The sequence below is a fragment of the Phalacrocorax aristotelis genome, chromosome 3 (genome assembly GCF_949628215.1).
Source record: "Phalacrocorax aristotelis chromosome 3, bGulAri2.1, whole genome shotgun sequence".
Lineage (NCBI taxonomy): Eukaryota > Metazoa > Chordata > Aves > Suliformes > Phalacrocoracidae > Phalacrocorax > Phalacrocorax aristotelis.
In genome coordinates, this window is record NC_134278.1 from 70,720,800 (window position 1) to 70,739,948 (window position 19,149).

The 19,149-nt window shown below is 36.7% G+C and overlaps 1 protein-coding gene across 1 annotated transcript in view; it reads left to right on the forward strand.

Moving 5' to 3' along the window:
- SYNE1 (spectrin repeat containing nuclear envelope protein 1) overlaps nucleotides 1-19,149 on the forward strand; it is a 311,148-nt gene that overhangs the window by 69,568 nt on the left and 222,431 nt on the right. Inside the window, exons 6-12 of the mRNA XM_075087908.1 lie at nucleotides 674-766; nucleotides 2,443-2,621; nucleotides 4,573-4,769; nucleotides 4,903-5,012; nucleotides 15,298-15,405; nucleotides 16,168-16,305; nucleotides 17,458-17,622. Coding sequence (XP_074944009.1) covers nucleotides 674-766; nucleotides 2,443-2,621; nucleotides 4,573-4,769; nucleotides 4,903-5,012; nucleotides 15,298-15,405; nucleotides 16,168-16,305; nucleotides 17,458-17,622 — 990 coding nt within the window. The remainder of the gene's footprint in view (nucleotides 1-673; nucleotides 767-2,442; nucleotides 2,622-4,572; nucleotides 4,770-4,902; nucleotides 5,013-15,297; nucleotides 15,406-16,167; nucleotides 16,306-17,457; nucleotides 17,623-19,149) is intronic.

Below are 19,149 nucleotides of genomic sequence, written 5' to 3' on the forward strand. Positions count from 1 at the left end.
TTGTCTTCCAAGGGAGTCTTAACCAGTGGTGGTAAAATCGTTTACAATAAAAGGGTCTCTACTGGAGAACTGTGGCATTCTTTTTTCCCCTTATCTTTCTTTTATGCTTTCTCCCTCTCCTTTTCCTTTTCTTGTTTATTCTTGAACTCACTTTTCTCTTTCCATTTCAAATCTGTTAGAACTATAGCAAGAAACCCCCGCATAACTTAAAATCTGTTATTATTTAATTTGCTTTCCTTATAATTGTGTTTTAAAATGTGCCAAAAATATGCTTTCTTTGCATTATAAAATTAAATTAATGCATTTACCTAATAATTTATCATTTAAAACTTATTTTTGTATAATCTTTTTCCCTTTGCTTTTCATGCTAGTCCATATACAGAGGATCTCCGGTTTGTACAATGGTTCTATGTAATTTTTATTATTATTTGATTGTTTTTTCTGCTTGAAATTAAATATTTTTTCTACAAATAATAGCATGCAATGGCCTTAAAAATCTTTCATTACCTATATCTATTCTTGTCTAAAAAGTGACATTGCACCAATGTTATTTTTTTAATTAAGAAACTTGTTATTTTATTTTAAAAATGCATTATAAAACCTATTTGAAATGTGTTTCATAACTGTTATAATTCCTTGTGTGTGGTAATAAGACATTATCTTTCCTATATAGATTAAACTTGTCAACATCAACTCAACTGATATTGCTGATGGCAGGCCTTCTATTGTGCTTGGCTTGGTGTGGACCATAATTTTGTATTTTCAGGTACTACATTTTTTATATTTCAGTGTAACTTGCTCAAATAATGGTTCAGGTCATCATTCCATAGGAACTGGTGTAGTTTCAGTCTTTCACCATAGCTAAGTTACTTTAAATTAGCTGAGGATCTGATCCTGAATAAAGCAACAGTTGATGGTAGGGGTGCTTCACATTGGGTAAAATTAGATACTTGTCTTTGGAATAGACTGGTCTGAGCCTAGAATGGAGTTCCTTCATCACTGGAACATATTCTTCCACTTTCACTGAAGACTATAACAGAGCAACAGAAGGAAAGAATAGAACTGTGTGTTCTTGGTACAAATACCTTTAGCACGCTCAGTGGTGATTGTGCTGTACGCCTAATTCCAGTGCGTTTGATGTCAGACAGTAATTATTTTCAAACCATACATGTAAACATGCTGATTTCACTGGGAGATGCTGGTATTTGCAAGAACAAAATTTAGCTGTGAGTGGTGTAGACTGAGAGGGGTTCGAATTTGTAGGGAGGAATTATTTGCATTCTGTGAAGTTAGGTGGGAGGGAAAAATGGTTTTCTAAATCCTGTCCATATGGGTTAACAAAATGAGTCACTGTGAAACAATTTAAAAACCCAACTGATTTTGTTGCTCTTCTTTATGGAGTTCTTCAGCTTTGGCTCTCGTGATGTAAGTTTCATGTCTCAGGGACGCTGTTCTCCTAAGCACCAACCAATACAACTCCTCAACGATTCAGATCTCCTTCTCAGAGGAGAAGTTAGCCAGAATGATATTAACATTTTTATTTTAATTTATAGCCTATTGAGATGAATGGTGAAAATTATGCTTCTCAGAATTACTGAAATTCTAGTTCTCTGCATCAGTTTTACTTGGGTCAGTTTTTGACCTTTTCTTTAGTTGCCACAGGCAGATACATAATTTTAACATGAATGAAAGCAGAAATGCATGAGAGCTGTGGTTCTCATTATGGCAGACTCATTCTGTGATGTGTCCAAACTTTGGTTTTTCAGTAGACAGCACAGAAAATCTTGAAACGTCCTCTGGATATAACTTTTTCATGTTAAAGAAGCAAATTGTTAGTCAACTTAATGTTCAGAAAAGAGTCAAGTTAATGCTCTTCATTTGATAGAAGGCATGATGCAAATAACTGCCGTACACCCTCAGCAAGCACTGCTAATGCACTTTTCCTGCAGTGCATTACATTCACTCTTCCTTCACAAGGTACCTCTAAGCAAAGCTGCAATTGAATTTGTGCCAGAACAGTACAATGGTAAATAAAGAACTATCCAGACGAGGTCATTGAGGTCACTTTGATTCTTTAATTGAACGAGCCTCCTCTGAAATTAGTGGATTGTTTTATAATTTGAATTCAAGCTAAATGTGAGCTATTGTTTCCTACTTCAATGGTGATAAAAAGATAAACATGACACACCTGCATATTGTTCTAGTAGTAGGATGTCAAGAAAGTCAATGATTGCTAGATGTTTTGTATTTCTGAAATTAAGACCATCATCTGGGCACATACATTAGCATTTTTGAAGCTACCTTAATGTACAGTTAAATAAAACACAGCAGGTTAGTTATAGCTCTGCCCAACTTTGTCAGTTGTATTAGGAAATTATTTAAGAAACTGGTGAGAATTAAGTAGACTATCTACAAACAGTCCATTAACATTTTTCCCCACAGATTGAAGAGCTTACCAGCAACCTCCCACAGCTGCAGTCATTGTCGAGCAGCGCTTCTTCTGTGGAGAGTGTTGTCAGTTCAGAAACTGCAAGTCCCCCAAGCAAACGGAAGGTGGTAACCAAGGTCCAAGGAAGTGCCAGGAAGGCTTTGTTAAAATGGATACAGTACACAGCAGCAAAGTAAGTAACCTACAAATGAGCTGAATTTCTATTTTAAGTGCAAACTTCTTCCTCGGATTCTAAACTCTCTTGGTCAGGGGTTGTCCTTTTGCTCTGTATTTATATAGCACTTCCCTGTGATCATATTCTTTTTGACAACTGAGTCTGCTAAATGTTACCACAATACAACAAGCAAGTAATAAATAGTGATTTATATTAATTTTACATGCAATCATACTTTATAGTTTCTGAATAATGAATGGGATTCTTTGACAGAATGAGAACTGAAAGGGAAATTAGATGTCTAAATGACAATACATTAGTCGTACTGCCAAAACACTCTATGTAACAATACAAGTCCCACACCGATTTAGCATTCCTCAGTGACAGAGCTTGTAGGAGCACTAAATTCTGGCACTTGCTGTTGAAAGGCAGGTGATGAAAAATATCCTTCTTCAGTTTTGTGATACAAGGGATATACTACTACAAAAAATGCCCTGAATTTTCATTCTTTTTAATCCAAGATATTTTGGAGTAATTTCCTGTTATCTTTTGTTAACTTCATTTTCTTCTTTATTTGGTGTAATTATTCCACATGTGCTCTGTTTCCAAAAAGGCTTAAAAAAAAAAAGCATAAATTAGATCAAAGATACAGTAGTAGTTTGATGGCCTCCACAATAAGAAAATAAAAATCAAATATGTAAAAGAATAAAATGGATTTATTTGTTCAAATTAAGGAATCACTGCTATTTGAAGAGATCAGTCATGTGCAATATGTGGAGGAGAAATCACCAGTTATGAAACGATGCCTCAGAGAAAATAAATATAGTTGCAAAGATACGGTCTCCAGTTCTCCAATAAATGGGTAGCGCAACGCAGTCTAATTTGGCATTCTTCCTATTGCACTGTTGTCAGTAAGAGACAGGCAACTGGTCAGCTGCAATTTCCAGACAAGTAAACAAGCACAATACAAAGAAAGAGGTTCATAAATGAAACTGTCAACATTATGGGGAAGAGTAGGTGAAATGCGTTGAACAAAGCCTGGAGAAAGGATGGTACACTTTGCCTAACCCTGCTTTACATTGTAATTTGCAAGGGCTAGCTAATGAAAGTTAGTGAAGTGTTTCACTGGCCACAGTGAACTGTGAATGAAGCCTTCATTCAGAGTTACTCTTGCTGCGAACCTCCCAATGGCAAGACTACCTTGGTGTCTAAGCGTCTCCTCAAAGCAAGTTTGCATGCTCAAAGTAAAAAACAGTCTTGCAGTCTGTGAACCACCAGACCTTTCAGAATTACATTTAAAAGAAGCAGTCAGAAGTGTGATTCAGTTCTGATTACTCTCTCGTTGTATTTTGCTAGTTCTTGATCACTTGAGTTTATTTTTTAGGGGACGTGTAAGTGTATGAGATTATAGTGTCACTCATGATTTTGGTAAGAACAGAAAGAAATTTATGTGTTATATTTTCACCTGAATGACAGTGATGTCACTGATCATGCTTTCATTTTAAAAGATAACAGATTAATGCAGTCTTTTTTATATATATATGATATTGATGTTCCTAACTGAACTGCAGTAGTTAATAATGAAGGGAGATATGAATTGCTTTATAGTGAGGGAGGGAATAGTGACTGGAGCTGTGTACATCCACATACTGTGTGTGTGTTGTACAAGAACCTTGAGAACCTTGGTGCACTTCATTTGTTCAAAATACCATTGGCTTGTTGCCACTAGTAAGCCCACTGGAGACAAGTGCAGTATGTATATGACAAAAAACTCTTGGATTTTCATAGGCAAAACTAATTTATGCTGTGGATGGATGGAGCTGTAGTTGACCTGAGTAGCACTGCAGGAGCAACAGGTGGTTTAGCTTTAATGGTGGGTAGCCACTGGGTGGAGCATCCTGTCTCCTCCCATATTTCATATAGTCCTGATATTTTTGCAAGTCACTTTTTTTTCTTTCATATTCTTTAGGCAAGTTGGAATTGAAATCAAAGATTTTGGACAAAGTTGGAGGAGCGGTGTTGCATTTCATTCTGTTATTCATGCCATCCGCCCAGATTTAGTGGACATGGAGAAAGTGAGGGGAAGGTCAAACAGAGAAAACCTGGAAGAAGCCTTCACACTTGCAGAAGCAGAACTAGGAATCCCAAGGCTCCTTGATCCAGAAGGTACCTAAGGCATATTTGAAAAAAGTTTGAACTCTTTGCATAGGTTAAATCAGATGTGCTATGTGCTTAGATATTTAAGCAGCATTTTAGCATTCAGCTAAAAATTGATTTCCTGTGTTCTATACTTGTCTAGATGTGGATGTTGACAAACCAGACGAAAAGTCTGTCATGACCTATGTAACCCAGTTTTTGAAGTACTATCCTGATCCTCATCATACAGTGACTGATGTGCAGGACAATGATGTAAGTTTCTCTTGCATAACTATATGCATTGGTTCACCGTGAGGGGGCTTTATAAATACATTTTATAGGTCTCTTATAGTTTATTATGTTTCATTTTTATAAGCAGTTCAAATGAAAAGCAAGCACAATTAAAAAAAAAAAAAAAAAAGGAAAAGATTAGCTGAGAGTAAAGGAACCAGTGTTGCAGATATTTACCGGTAGATGGAGAAAATCGAATGGTGATCCTGCAAAGATTTTCCTATGTTAAGCAGCAGGAGCCAGTTATTGTAGATAGTAGCAAACCAATGGATCTTGAAGTTCCCTAAGAGGCTTTCAAGCATAACATCAATGAGGTTGCAATACTTTGTTACCTGAAGCAATGCATCACTTCTGTTTCTATCCCACTGGGTCTCTGGATAAGAGGAAGAATAGTCCAAGAGGTTGCTTAGGTGTAGTCTTTTGGCTTTTAGGCTTAGGGGGCAGTTACACTTTTGACAGAGGTTTCTTTCTATTGCACAGTGATTTTCGACTATTTGCTTTAGGGAATCGTTTTCAGTCATGTTTTTTTCTTGTTTTTTGTTTCGTGTATACTCTAGTGCACTGGCTTTGCACTAGAATGGCTATACTCAGTGATGCCAAGTGATCATGACTCACTTTCTAATCCTGATCATTTGCTTTCTTCATGGCAAACACAGGAAACACTGCTGAGACAATCTGCTCAGACACAGTAAGAGAGAAAGAGGAAGCACTTTTTATTTGTGTTTCTTTGCATTCCCTACAGAGCTATAGAAGAGCTTTGAAAGGAGTGAAACTACTTCCTCATGACTATGTGTGGCTCCAGTGCCTGAGCACTGGAATTTTTCATTTTCCTTGCTGCAACATGGGTCTGAGGACATATGTGTGCTGACACCGCAGCCTCTCACTGAGCAATGGGGCTGCTGAAGCAGAATGAGTGAGCACAGAAGCCTCATGCTGTGGCCTGTAGCAGGCTAAGGCAGTCCCGTTGTCTCCACACCATGGCACACAATGCAGTTTCTGCTGCCAACAGCCTCAGCCAGGTTGGCTGACTGTGCTGGGGTTGGATTTTGAGGAACAGCCTCGCCACCTTCTCCTGAGCTTTATGCAGAGATAATGCAGGAGAATGCTGGTCTCAGCCACTCCATGCTCTGCCTGCCTCTGGCTATACCCACAGAGATGACAGCACATGAGCTGTGAAAGGGAAACTACTCAGTTGCCTCCAGAATTCCCAGGGAATTACTAGGAAGTGAAACAACACATATTCATCTGTTTGACAAGCTTAACTCAAGACTGCTTCCTCTTCCTAGATATTGCTAAGATATTCCAGTAGCAACCCAGGTGAATTTTGGTAGAACCACTGGTCCCCTGCATGCCACACTGCAGAAATCAGTAACTCCTAGAAACTGAGAAGAAAGTAAGAGTTTGACATTGCACTAAATTTCTGATGTCATCATTTTTTGTTTCCCTGAGGAAGAAAGATATTCCTTCTCGCACCTCTGATGGAGCGCCTGGCAGTTTCAGGCAAACTCCAGCAGAGTGTCCAGTCAAGAACAGTGATACAGCCCTCAATTTTTTCTGACACAAATTCTGCTAATCCACCTCTGCAGAAATTCTCATGCCTATTAGGCACCTATGTCCATTCTATACCTTGTTCCCTATTCCCGTCCACCATAACTTCCAATTCACTCACCTCTGGTCCTGATACAAAGTGATAACCACGTGGCATATGATAGGTTGATGGGAAAGAGATCTGGATGGATCCAGGCCAGTAAGCAATGCACAAAAAGTCCAGGACCCCAAGCAGTCGCTGGCCCTGAAGCAGTGAAATACATAGAAAAAACAACACAGTGCTTTCATCTATTTGGGACTGGATAGATATCAGCTCTCAAATGGCTAAACTTTTGGCACACTTTGGTCTTCTATTACTATAAACTTTTGTATTTTTGTCCAATATCACAGAGAGAAGCTTATTTTGCACCTAGATGTTTCACTTATGACTTTTCAAGAAGAATTTGTCAACACAGAATCAAATTTCTTATACTCAGAACATGCATATTAAGATATTTGATCTGTTGTCAAGAAAATCGTAATGATAGGTTTGGCAGACTATCATATACAAATTCCAACAAATGTTAGGGCCTTAGTTTACATGGGTCTGGAGGGGAAGGGGGAAGGAGCCAGGAGTTAATGCAGTTGTTCCTGTTGACTGCAGGATACCTAGATGAAACAAGATATCCAGATAATCCTTGGCAAAATAACAGTGTTGTTCGTATTCCATGATACTTACGGAGAAATCTAGTGCTAAAAATCCAACAATGCTGTTTAAAAACATACAGACATAAGTATTGTATTCCTTATTTATACAGTATTTGAAGGGAAAATTGAAAAAAAAAATATCTGTGTCAAACGTTTCATAATCAAATATATTTTGATTTTGTTTTTTTTTTTACCAAGTGCTTTCACATCTTTTAGCTCAAATTCTTAATTGCATATGTTTTGGTGAAAATTAGGCAAAGGATCATTTAAATCACCAGGTTAAGTAATACTGTCACAACAGCAGATCTAAATTGATAGTGTCAAGGTCAAGGGAGGTTGCCAGCTGGTGAGGACATACTTGGACCACTGTGTCCAGCTCTGCTCCTCAGTGCAAGAGACCTGGACATATTGGAGAGAGTTCAACAAAGAGCCACAAGGACGATGAAGGGCCTGGAGCAGCTCTCCTGTGAGGAGAGGCTAAGAGAGCTGGGACTGTTCAGCCTGGAGAAGAAAAGGTTCAGGAGGACCTTATCAATCTGTATAAATATAAAGGTGTAGTCATGGCACCAAGCCTGACTTCATGAAGCACTTGGACAACACCCTCAGAGATATGGTGTAAATTTGGGGTTGTCCTGTGCAGGGACAAGAGTTGGACTTGATGATCCCTGTGGGTCCCTTCCAACTCAGGACATTCTATGAAATACCTGAAGGGAGGTTGCAAAGATGACAGAGCCAGGCTTTTCTCAGTGGTGCCCAGTGGCAGGACCAGAGGCAATGGGCACAAACTGAAACACAGGAGGTTCCTTCTGAACATCAGGAAACACTTTTTCACTGAGAGGGTAACTGAGCACTGGCACAGGTTGCCTAGGGAGGTGTCTCCATCATTAGAGGTATTAAAAAACCATCTGGGTGTGGACCTGGGCAACTGGCTCTAGATGTCTCTGCTTGAGGAGGGGGTTTGGACCAGATGACCTTGAAAGACCCCTTTCAACCTCAACCATTCTGTGATTCTGCAATTCTTTGATAATATTTAAGAGCATAGTTGATATATTTAAGATTTTTTTAAATGAAACAGTGACAGTAGGGGTCTTCTTGCAATGCAAGGGGAATGCTTTTTTCTAAATGCATCATATAAGAATAGAGATTTAAACTCCTTTACAAAATAGAAAAGTGGATTCTCTTTATAAGAGAAAAAAACTATTTTCTTTAGTACTTAAGGAACCATTCATGAACTTATCTCTTTGCAAATTTAAGGGAAATCTTTTTTGATAGAAGTAACTGCTTGGAGTCATAGTATGGCAACTGACTTTCTTGACCACACGTGCCATTTTAAGTCCCTTTTTTAAACCCCTTTCTGCACCCATGGTAGCCTAATATTCATCTTGCTAAATTAATGGACTGGAAAAAAATTAAAGGAGAGAGTACTTCTTTTCTCAGTGCACAGAATTGGCAATGGATCAGATATGAGCTATTTAGGTGACTGTATAATCCATTTACGTTGAAAGTTCATTTATTCTTTTCCAAGAAGTGTTGTCCACAGATTCTGTTCTAGGTATACAAACATATGCAAGATCAGACCAAATGTGTAAGATTGGTTTGTTTTAAAATAGCCCTTCTGCATTTTGTGGAAACCACGTAAGTGAATTGGATGCCCTTGTGATCACCATAACTAAAAGTACAAGGTAGAACAGTATCTGTTGCCTCTTTCTTCCCTCTTACTGACCTGGAGTATCCATGTCCGTCATAAAGCTTTCCTTAGGAATTTTACATTATTTGCTTAGCTTTGTTATTTAGGACAGGATTCATCCATGTTTAAGAATCAAAAAGCTAGGTACTTACACTCCACCTGTAATCAGCAAGAGATAGGCACTTTTCCAGATGGCATCTTTCTTAAGATGGTGTCCTAAATTAACTGTCTTCTGGAAGTTCCGGTTGTCTAGCATTTGAACAGAGTTAAATCTACCTCAGATGAATCCTTGCTTTAGATAATAATAGATAAAATGTTGTTGGCTGTTGATTAGAAAGAAATCCAGACATGTTTTATATTTTTGTGACTGGTACAAACCCCCTAATCTTAGCCTTTCTGTCTATGTCTAGTCTGTCCAGTATAAGGAAATACATGTCACAGAATGGTATAATCCAGGTACCATGGGAGAGAGAACCTTATAAGTCTCTTATCCCTTAAATTCCTGGGGTACCCTTAATTTCTTGCTTTCCAAAATTAAGCACTTTTAGGGTGTATTCCATCTGACCTGTGTTAAGTGCCTGTTGTAGAATGAGAAGAGTTGGGCAGTGGATGCTGGATTCAACTGTGTTTTTCTATCTGTCAAAAAGGACGGAAAGAGTGACTATCTATCTCAGTTGCAGATGCCTACATTTAGTTAGAAGGAACCTACTTCAGAATGGAGTGTCCCTGGGTGGTTTTTGATGGGGGCAGGGGAGGGCAGAGAGGGTTTCTAACCTTCTCCCCCTGCCCTCCAGCCAATTCAGCTGCCTCTGTGTTTCCTCAAGATGTGTTGTCCACACAAATTCCTATTCATCTTCCCTCCTGATTCAATGCTCAGTTTGTAACTTCTTCTTTAAAAGAAGAAATGGAGTAACGATTGAAGCTTGTCCCTTATTTGTGGTCAGAGGGAACAGCTATTCGCATGTGCATTTACAGAATTAAAGGGATCTAATATCTTATGCATGGACCAGCTATGCACATATGTGAACTTGTGTAGTCAACACATCTCAAGGAATCACAGTTACTCTAAGGTAAGTAACTACTTTTGCAGATAAAAATAAATCATGTAGAGTCTAATAATCTGGAAATCAGATCTAATATGAAAACTACTTCACTAGATAGGATACAGACACATGAACTTGATAATATTTTAAGTATAACCTGTATTTGTACACGTGTGGCTCTTTTATTGTTCTTTCTGGACTTTCTGCCTGCTTTGCTTTATTTTGTTTGCTTCTTTTTTGTTGTTGTTTTTTCCTTCTTCTTCTTCTTGTTTTCCCATTTGTTTCATATTGCTAGGAGCTTCAAGCAATGCCAACTTTTGTCATTTCTTTTATGAAATTTAAGGTAAGGGTAATATGCTCCAGAAGAATTGCTTTAATTGGACCTTTCATGCCTGTTATCTGTTCTTGCCCTGCACTTACTTGACTTTAGATTTTGGGTGGTTTTGTGTACATTGGTTTGCTAGCCTTATGTTAATCTTTCCAAAAAGCAAACAGATGAACATAATGAGTCTAAGTCTACCTTCTTACATGAGCTGACTCTAACAGCTTAATGCTTAATTTTGCATATAATTTCAAAGAAGTATTACAGAAAAGCAAGTCAACTTTCCTGTACCAAATCTCAGACTATGCCTTCGGTCTTCTTAAGTATAGATATAAACTTGAAAAAAAAATATAGATCAGCGTTTCTATTCATCTAATGTCATTTTAGATGAATATTTTTGTATGTCTTTAGGTTTATAGAGTAGATACGAGACTGTATATATGATTGTGCAAGTGATGTATGTGGATTGTGTGTTAGAAGGAGAGAGCATTCATGTCTAATTGCATGATATGCACTGCTCCTTTTTTTCACATACATTATGATGTTTTTAAAACTATACTTTTTTAATCATCTTGGACATTTAGATATTTATAATTGTCTAATATTATCTGAGAGAAGTTCAGAAATCTAACATGGACTATTTGAAATGAACATTCAGAAGTGAAACTGGAAGACTGAAAAAGTGAATATTTTATGAAACAAATAACAGGTGTCACTGCAGTCAGTCAATAGTGTTTATAGTTTTACCTGATCCAGTGAATTACCTTGGTCCCATACTCCTTTTTAATGCGTGGTTTGTTAGGTTTTTTAATATATAAGCAGTAGGTTATTTTCAGGTAAGTATGATCAAGGGTTTATCTCATATTATGTATATCTAACTAGTGATATGTGTCAAAATGAAGATTAATACTGATAGTACAATTATTCCCATTTTCTCAATCCATTCAAGCAAGTTTGGGCAGCTTTAATGGGTCCTTTGTTGTACATTCTTAGCCTTACACAGCCCCAGTGCATTGCTGCTTAAGCTAGTGAAGATTTAAAGAGGTAAAAGCTCTGTCAGTTTCTTTATCTTGGTATAAATTTAACTCTAGAGGAAGCACTTTCCTTTAAAGTATTCCTGGTGTAGTGTCTTTCACTTCTTGTGATCTGATGAGGAAGTAATTCAGAAGATCATCCTGTCACCTCCAATATCTTTATGCCAACAAAGTTTCCCGATGTGAGAGGAACTTCCTGAGCAGCAACTGCAAAAATAACTTTCTGAGCTCTTCCAGTGATTTACTGTAACAGAGAGGCATTAATAGCTCATCCCTGAAGATGATGCTTGGCTCAGCATTCACCATGAATCTGTGATACCATTGTCAGTGAAAGTGTTTCAGTAACACATAGACACATATACCTCCAGTAACACATATATACAAGCCAGTTTTCAAAAGGAATAGCATAATTAATTGAATTAATGTATAAAAATTTTAAAGGGACTTGATATTCTCAGCGCATAAGCGGTAAAATAGTTCAACATCCCTGAAAAACAGGTGACTGACTTTTTTAGATTTAGAAGCTCATATTTGAAAATTCTATCCTGCCTGTGCCTGAGAGTTCACCTGGTGTATAATTACATATTAGAGGACCCAACAAAGTACTCCTTTTCCACTCCATAATTAAATTTCCCATGAAACACAGATGTGTATTTTTAGCTCTTGAAATACCAAAGTATTCTGTATTATGTAATTTTCAAATTAACTCTGGCATATCAGTTATTAAAATAATGTTTTGACTTTGAGTCTGGGCTGAAAACTTTCATGCAAATTTAAATTGTACCCCCTTATCATATTGGAACTCATAAACACTTTTCTCTAATTACCTTATTTGATGTCCTTTGGCAATTGAGTGCTCTGGTTCTGTTCATCTCTGCAAAACAGTGAATATTCATAGAATGGTGTTAGGATAAATTAGTACTTTAAAATGTTGTTTGTAATTAGCACTCAGAAAATAAGCCATAATGGCTTAGATAAATTGAAACAAATGTGATCAGAGATCAATGATCCTTACTCTGGGGAAAGCACAAATAGTTATAATTATCCTAGAGAAGTTTTCTTTGATAGTTTATGTTCTGATCTGTATGCTACTTCAGATGTGCAGGCTTCAGAAGATAGTTGACATATCTGCAAGAATATCCTTTTGATATTTTTTTCCTAAGAGTAAAAACCACTAGGCACTAATGAAAGTCTTGTTTTAAGAGTGATAGCTCATTAAACCTGGGGGAGGTTAGTGGCAGGTGCCTTGGTGTCTAAGAAAGTGATTCTTTTATGTCACTTACCCAAACCGAGACTTTAAAATGCTTTTGTATCAACCAAGGACCACCGAAACAAGTTTTCAGGTGATAAGTGGTGCACTGAACTGGAAACCGGAGAAAACATATGAATAAATAAAATGCTTATTATGTATTGTTATACAATGTCTTTAACATCATTCAGTTAGGTGCTTACTAAAACACCTAAATCTTCTGCAATTAAACTTAACAAATAATAATCTAACTTACCAAAAAAAAAAAATCACAGAAGACTCAATGCTACCTGTTAACTTTATCTGTTCACTGAATGTCAGAGAAATGGTGTGTGAGTTGAGAGACATGCAGCTGTTCCTGTGTTCTTTATCTTCAGGTACCATAGAGGTGTTCTTGATCCCAGTGATATCCTATTTCAAAAAGATTTGGTCAGAGAAAGTTTTAGCCGTTATTAAATTTTTAATCTATGATGACAGGAATCTTGCAAAATACCTATTTTGCACATTGCTATATAAACAGTTGCAGCAACACAGATGCTGTTCTTGCGAAGATTTGCATTAAGGAGGGGCTTCTCCGCAATAAGAAAGAGAGCCATAGAGGAATAAAAGCCAATGTTTTAGAAAACTGAATTTTAGTGTGAACTAAAAGTAATATACACAACATTGTGATACACTTATTCTCTTCCTGACTTCAAGAATATCTAACTTAAAGATTCAGTTAGTAGGATTGTTAGAGGACTTTCAATCCCTTCAGATGCATAGTTTAGTATTACCTTAACGGAGCTGACAGCTAAATTGTAATAGAGATCTCAATAGTCTTGCTGAAGTTATAACTTCTAATGAATGGAGTACATTTAATACCAAAGTCCTGTCCTTTGATGGCTGAATGAGTTAAGAATTCTCTCTTGTATTCTTCTGCTCATAGCGGGGTAGTCCTGGCTTTGCTGTTTATCCCAAAGAGTCTTGATGCTATTTTTCCACACACAGAGCCAACTATCAGACTAGAAGAGTAGGAATTTCATTATTCTTCTCTATATTTAAAGTATTTCAGAAGTTGGAAGCACTGAAGTTTTGGCTTCTTGGAACACTGCACAGTCAAGGAAATCCCAGCATTACAAATACGTAGAGCAGGGAAGTGTCATATGTGCCCTATACTGTTTCTCAGGTGCGAGCTTTTGGCGAGTGTCAGAAGACAGGAGCATGAGCTATAATGAGCGTTGTTCCAGCACAGCTGCTATAATGTCATGTGCTGGAACCACCCAGCTACAAATTTACTTAGCAAGTTAACAGATATAATACCTGTGATATTTGCAAAATCTGTAGTGCAAATTCTGTCCAACCAACTACCACTGTTTTGAGTAGAGGACCAGTAAGAGAACTAGTAGAAATACATCAAAGCGGGGTGACTTTCATATTTGAGGATCCTGTCCTTTCCTCAGCTGAAATGAAGCAATAGCTCTATGCTTTTAAAATTATTAAGGGAAGTTATATTTTATATACTTTTTTTATACTTTTTATACTTTTTATATATTTTACATACTTGAGGCAGCTTTCAAAGAAAGTAACGATAACTGGCTCCTTTCCAAGGCTAGGATCTTTTCTCAGAAGTACATTGTTTCTTAAATACAGTCAGTGGCTATTCTTTTTCATCACATGGCTGAATTTTTCTTCTCTCATGTAGTGCTTGAAACTTAATCACTAATTTTAGGTGATTAACTCATATGAAGTGGTGTTGCATTTGTTTTGTGTAATAGATCTGTTTCTGGCAAATTTTACAGTAATATGGCTTCTTTGGTTTCAAAGAGTAGCTTCTGATTAACAGCCAGCACATTGGTTAGAAATCTGAGACAGACACATACATCCTACTTGATTAGCCTGATTCGATAGTGCACAAAAAACTTCCTGTTGTCTGCTAACCTTCTCATATAACACACTCACAGATCTTAAATTTCCTGTGAGTATTTTTCTATTCACTGCCCGGACACTGATTTCTGCAGAGAATTTTGCAGCCTTGCAAAGCACCAGTGCCACGACAGGCTGAAGTGGTAAAGCAAAACTGTAAAACAAATATACTGTTCTTCAAAGCCATGGAAGGAAAATAAACTAAGTACAACTGGGTTTTCTTTCTTTCTTTTCATTTTCCTTGTTAAAACATTCTCTATCAAAATATTTTGCCAACTTCTGAACTATAGAGCTTGGTGTCAAGGATTGCCCTGAAGTCACTCAGAAAATAACTTTTTTTTTTCAGCGATAGCAGATGAGATAATAAAATGTTGGTAAAAGATGATAAAATCCTCTCCTGTCTCAGCTCAATTAACTTTTACTGAAAATTGACTGCAAATATGTGGAAGACTAAAATTAGATGTTGAGGTATATTTAAAGCACTTTATGTTAATTTAACATCAGATTAGAACTGCAGGTAATATCTCTGACACTGCAATGTCCCAGATTGTTGTGATTTCACCACTGTAAGATTCATGTCTAGAAGCTGAGTTCTCTTATACTGAGGAAGTGCTTTTCAGTTAGACTATATGAAGATAAGTGATGATAGAATTGGGCCCATTGGATGTTCCATTGGTTTTCAGCACAGCTAATGGCCTTGACTTGCTAGAGAGATGCTAATTTCTGGTCTATATTTGACACCTCTACTAATAGGCTGCAATGGTTTTGTGTGTGTGTGGTTGTACTGAATCATAGAGGGAAGACAGACTGATGCTGAGAGACCTAAAAGTGTGGGCAGAACAATTTGAAAGAGACTTAGCCCGAGCACAGGTGGCAGAAACAAGCTTACAGGAGAAATACCAGGTAAGCGGTAGGGAAAATATTGTATGATAACACATTATTGTCATCATTATGTGTAACACGTCCTGCAGTATTCTATTCAATCTGTATAGATGCAAGTCAATATACTGTAGTTTAAAGAAATAGGGACACAAACTGTCAGTTCCAGCTTTGCTATGCAGAACAGTGCACAGATGGTTTGCCTAACACAGAGCTTTTTCTAGCAGTGTGAAGAAGGACTGTCCTAGTTAGAAGTGAGCATGTGTCTGTACAGTCCTTCCAGATCCTCCGTGTTATATCTCAGATGGGAGGTATGACCAAAGGCTGGATGAGTTGAAGGGTGGAGAGGACAGGACTTAGAGCTTCTTTTTTAACCCCTCTCTCAAAGGTTAATGTCCAAATCGGCAATATAAATTTGGCCTAAATTTTCTTCATGAGGTTTAGTTGTCCTCTAAAAGCAGCCCCTGTCTGTCCCAAGTAGCATTTCATCCATTTGCGAGTTTATCTGATCAATGATTATTTCCTTTCATTTAGGGTTCAGGGATCTGATGACTGAAGGGAAATACAAAAGTCCTACCTATATTTCCCTGAAGGATTCTATAGTTTATTAAAACCTGTAATAAAATGCATTTTAGTGTAAATATACAAGTGTACTGCTACTCCCCTTTGGGAAGGATTAGGACTTCCATCAGTACAAAGTTGTCATAGGTTGTAGTACTCCATAAATATTGAAGAATTTCATTCTTTGACTCTGTACTGCATTGATTTGATTTTCTCTTTGCACAGTCATTTAAGCATTTCAGAGTACAATATGAGGTAAAAAGGAAACAGATTGAACTTGTAACCCAGTCATTCAGGAAAGATGGTAAATTATCACTGGATCAAGCTATGGTGAAGCAAGCATGGGACAGAGTTTCTTCCAGGGTAAGTTGAAAATTAGTATGCTATGTATTTGTATTAAATGAAGGATAAGAATTTAAATGCATTTATACACCTGTTTGCTATTGATTTTACTAGGCATTAGGAACCTAAAAATGGACCCAATTTCTAGCACTGTTGAATTATTTTGCATTTGTTTTGAGAACATTTACTGCAGTATCATCTTTAATATTGCTCAAAGGTAGAATATGAACTTTAAGAAAAGGACTATACTTTGAGGTTTCACTTTATTTGGAAGTGTGTTAACAGTGCTTATCCAAGTTCAAAACGTTGTTGATAAAAAGAAAAGTATGCACAATGCCCCTTCAAAATGCAATGCTTTAATGTAAATTGTTAGAGTTACATAGGAAAATCTAATATAATGCTTTTTAATAAAACTTTAAAAAGTTTCTGTGTAGTACTGAATACTTTATCAATAAATGAGGCTTTAATTCTATTTTTGACCTGGTTGAAATAGTAATAAAATAATATTAATATTTGTGATAGTAATTTTGTAATAATTGAATGAAAAATCCCAAGCAAGAAGTTATTAAATCATTATTACTTAGTGTATATTAATGGATTTTTTATGTTGTATATTTAACAGAAGATCTGTTCAAAAATATTCCAGAGTTTTGACATAATTTTCATTTTTTTTCACTCTCATAACTGGGTTTGCCAATAAGACGTGATATTTTACTGCTATATTCTCAACACCACAGTCCTTTGAGACTCATTTGCACTTTACACATAGAAAATACATTCAAAGTAGAGATACAAAGATTTTACACAAGAGCATGAAATAAATTACGCTGGGTGGAAGAAGGTCTCACATCCCTTGCTGTGCCTATTAACTAATGAAATTCCAGATCTTTTAGCTTGACCATTGTTCCAGTTTATATATAGTCAGTTCTGTGACTCCATTACTATTCTGGAAGGGTAATACAAGAACCAATGAATCCTTATAGGGATTTTGTTGCCTGAGAGAATGCTATAATTTCAGAATCTATGTGAACTGGTATACCTAGGTTTATGTCTCAAACATATTATATTATGTGGGGGTTTTGTCTTACAGTATAAAGTCTGATTTTTCTCAAGATACTTGTTTGTATAATTAAGCAAGGAAGGAAGTTCAATCCTCTTACTTTTATTTCCTAGCTACATGATTGGCACATACACCTTGATAAATCTCTTCCTGCACCTTTGGGTACCATAGGTGCTTGGCTCTATAGAGCAGAGGCTGCTCTGGGGGAAGAAATAACTGTTCAGCAAGCTCATGAGGAAACAGCAAATATAATACACCGGAAACTTGAACAGCATAAGGTAGATCTACATGCATTCATTCTGCACATTATATTTCATTTTTTCCAAAGCTGTAAATGTTCCATGCTATACAAAGAATTATTTCTAGCTTCTGTGGGTGGTGCCATCTTGATGGTAGCTAAAGCTAGGTGTCTTTTAGCAATGACTTGAACTGTGATATCGGTGTATCTTACAAGCAATATTCAAAATTGCGTTTGAATGTTCCTGCTTATTCTGTCTGAAAGATATCAGGTATTAATATTTTAATTGTTCCCCTATTCTAGGATTTCTGCTGGGTAAAATTCCATAGGGAGCTCATAAGTTGGGTACGTAGTTCAACCAATAGGAACTTATTAGGTGAAACAGGAGAGAGGAAACATACTAAGTATGCCGATAGTCAGTACGGGTGATATGCACTGGGGGAAAAATAAAATTAAGTGAGGTTTGACTGTGCATTTATGTAATATATAAGAGAAAAGTATAGACAGAAATTGATGGTGAGGTGATAAAAGAAACTGAACCAGTAAATATGATAGAGGAAGGAAAAAGGTGGTGTAAAGAAAGGCTGCACTTGTGGCAGTAAGGCTGTGTTTCATATTGCTTTTTTTCCTCTATCGCTACTGTTTTAAAACTTGATTTTAGTTTTGTTATTTTTTGTGTTGTGGATATGGCTGGGGTTTTTTATTAAAAAGTAATACCATATAATGAAAAGTTGTTAAGTTTCATGGTCATCTTGGAACAGCTGTGACAGACAATGGTAGTTTACCTGGAAGATCTGTCAGTTCTCCTGATTACTCTTTATTAGAACAGTGGCAGCTCTTCTAACTGAAGTGGTGGCTAATAAAACTTTACCAAAATTATATTAAGATCTATGAGGAAGATATTGTTTTCTTTCAACGCCTAGTGTCTTGTAATGCTAAATTTCATTAGCTTTCTTGCTAACATCAAATGTTTCAAGATTGATAAGATTTGACATTTGTTTAAAAAAAGTGAGTCAAATCTTATTTGTTCTTATAATGTGAACACTATAAATCTCCTTTGATACATGTATAAGAAACACAAAAGAGTGTGTCCTAAGCTGTGTTTTCTTTGCATCAGAAATGCTATGGTGAGGGATTTCTATGCCAACAAATAAATCTTGATTTAGATTACTCTGTGCCAGGGGAGTTTTTCCATGGGAGTGGGATGGGGAAAGCTTCAACAGAAGCATGGGTAATTATATCTGCTCCTGGAGTTTGTTTTGTTGCTCGGATTTGCATTGATGAATCCTAATGTGCTACTGGATAGTACCAGAAATACATTAGTAGGGTTTTTTTTCAGTCCTTGTTTCCTAGGAAGTTGATGGGGTTTGTTTGTTATGGTTTTGTTCAGATAACGTCATCACTTTATATCTTTGTCTCATCAGACAATGGATTATTTTAATGAAGTTTATAGCTTATAGCAATTTTGAAATTAATACAAAATGTACCAGCTTATTTGGACAAACCTTCATGGATTCAGGCAAGAACTTAGGTTTATTTTAGTTAATATTGTCACCAAGATCCAGAA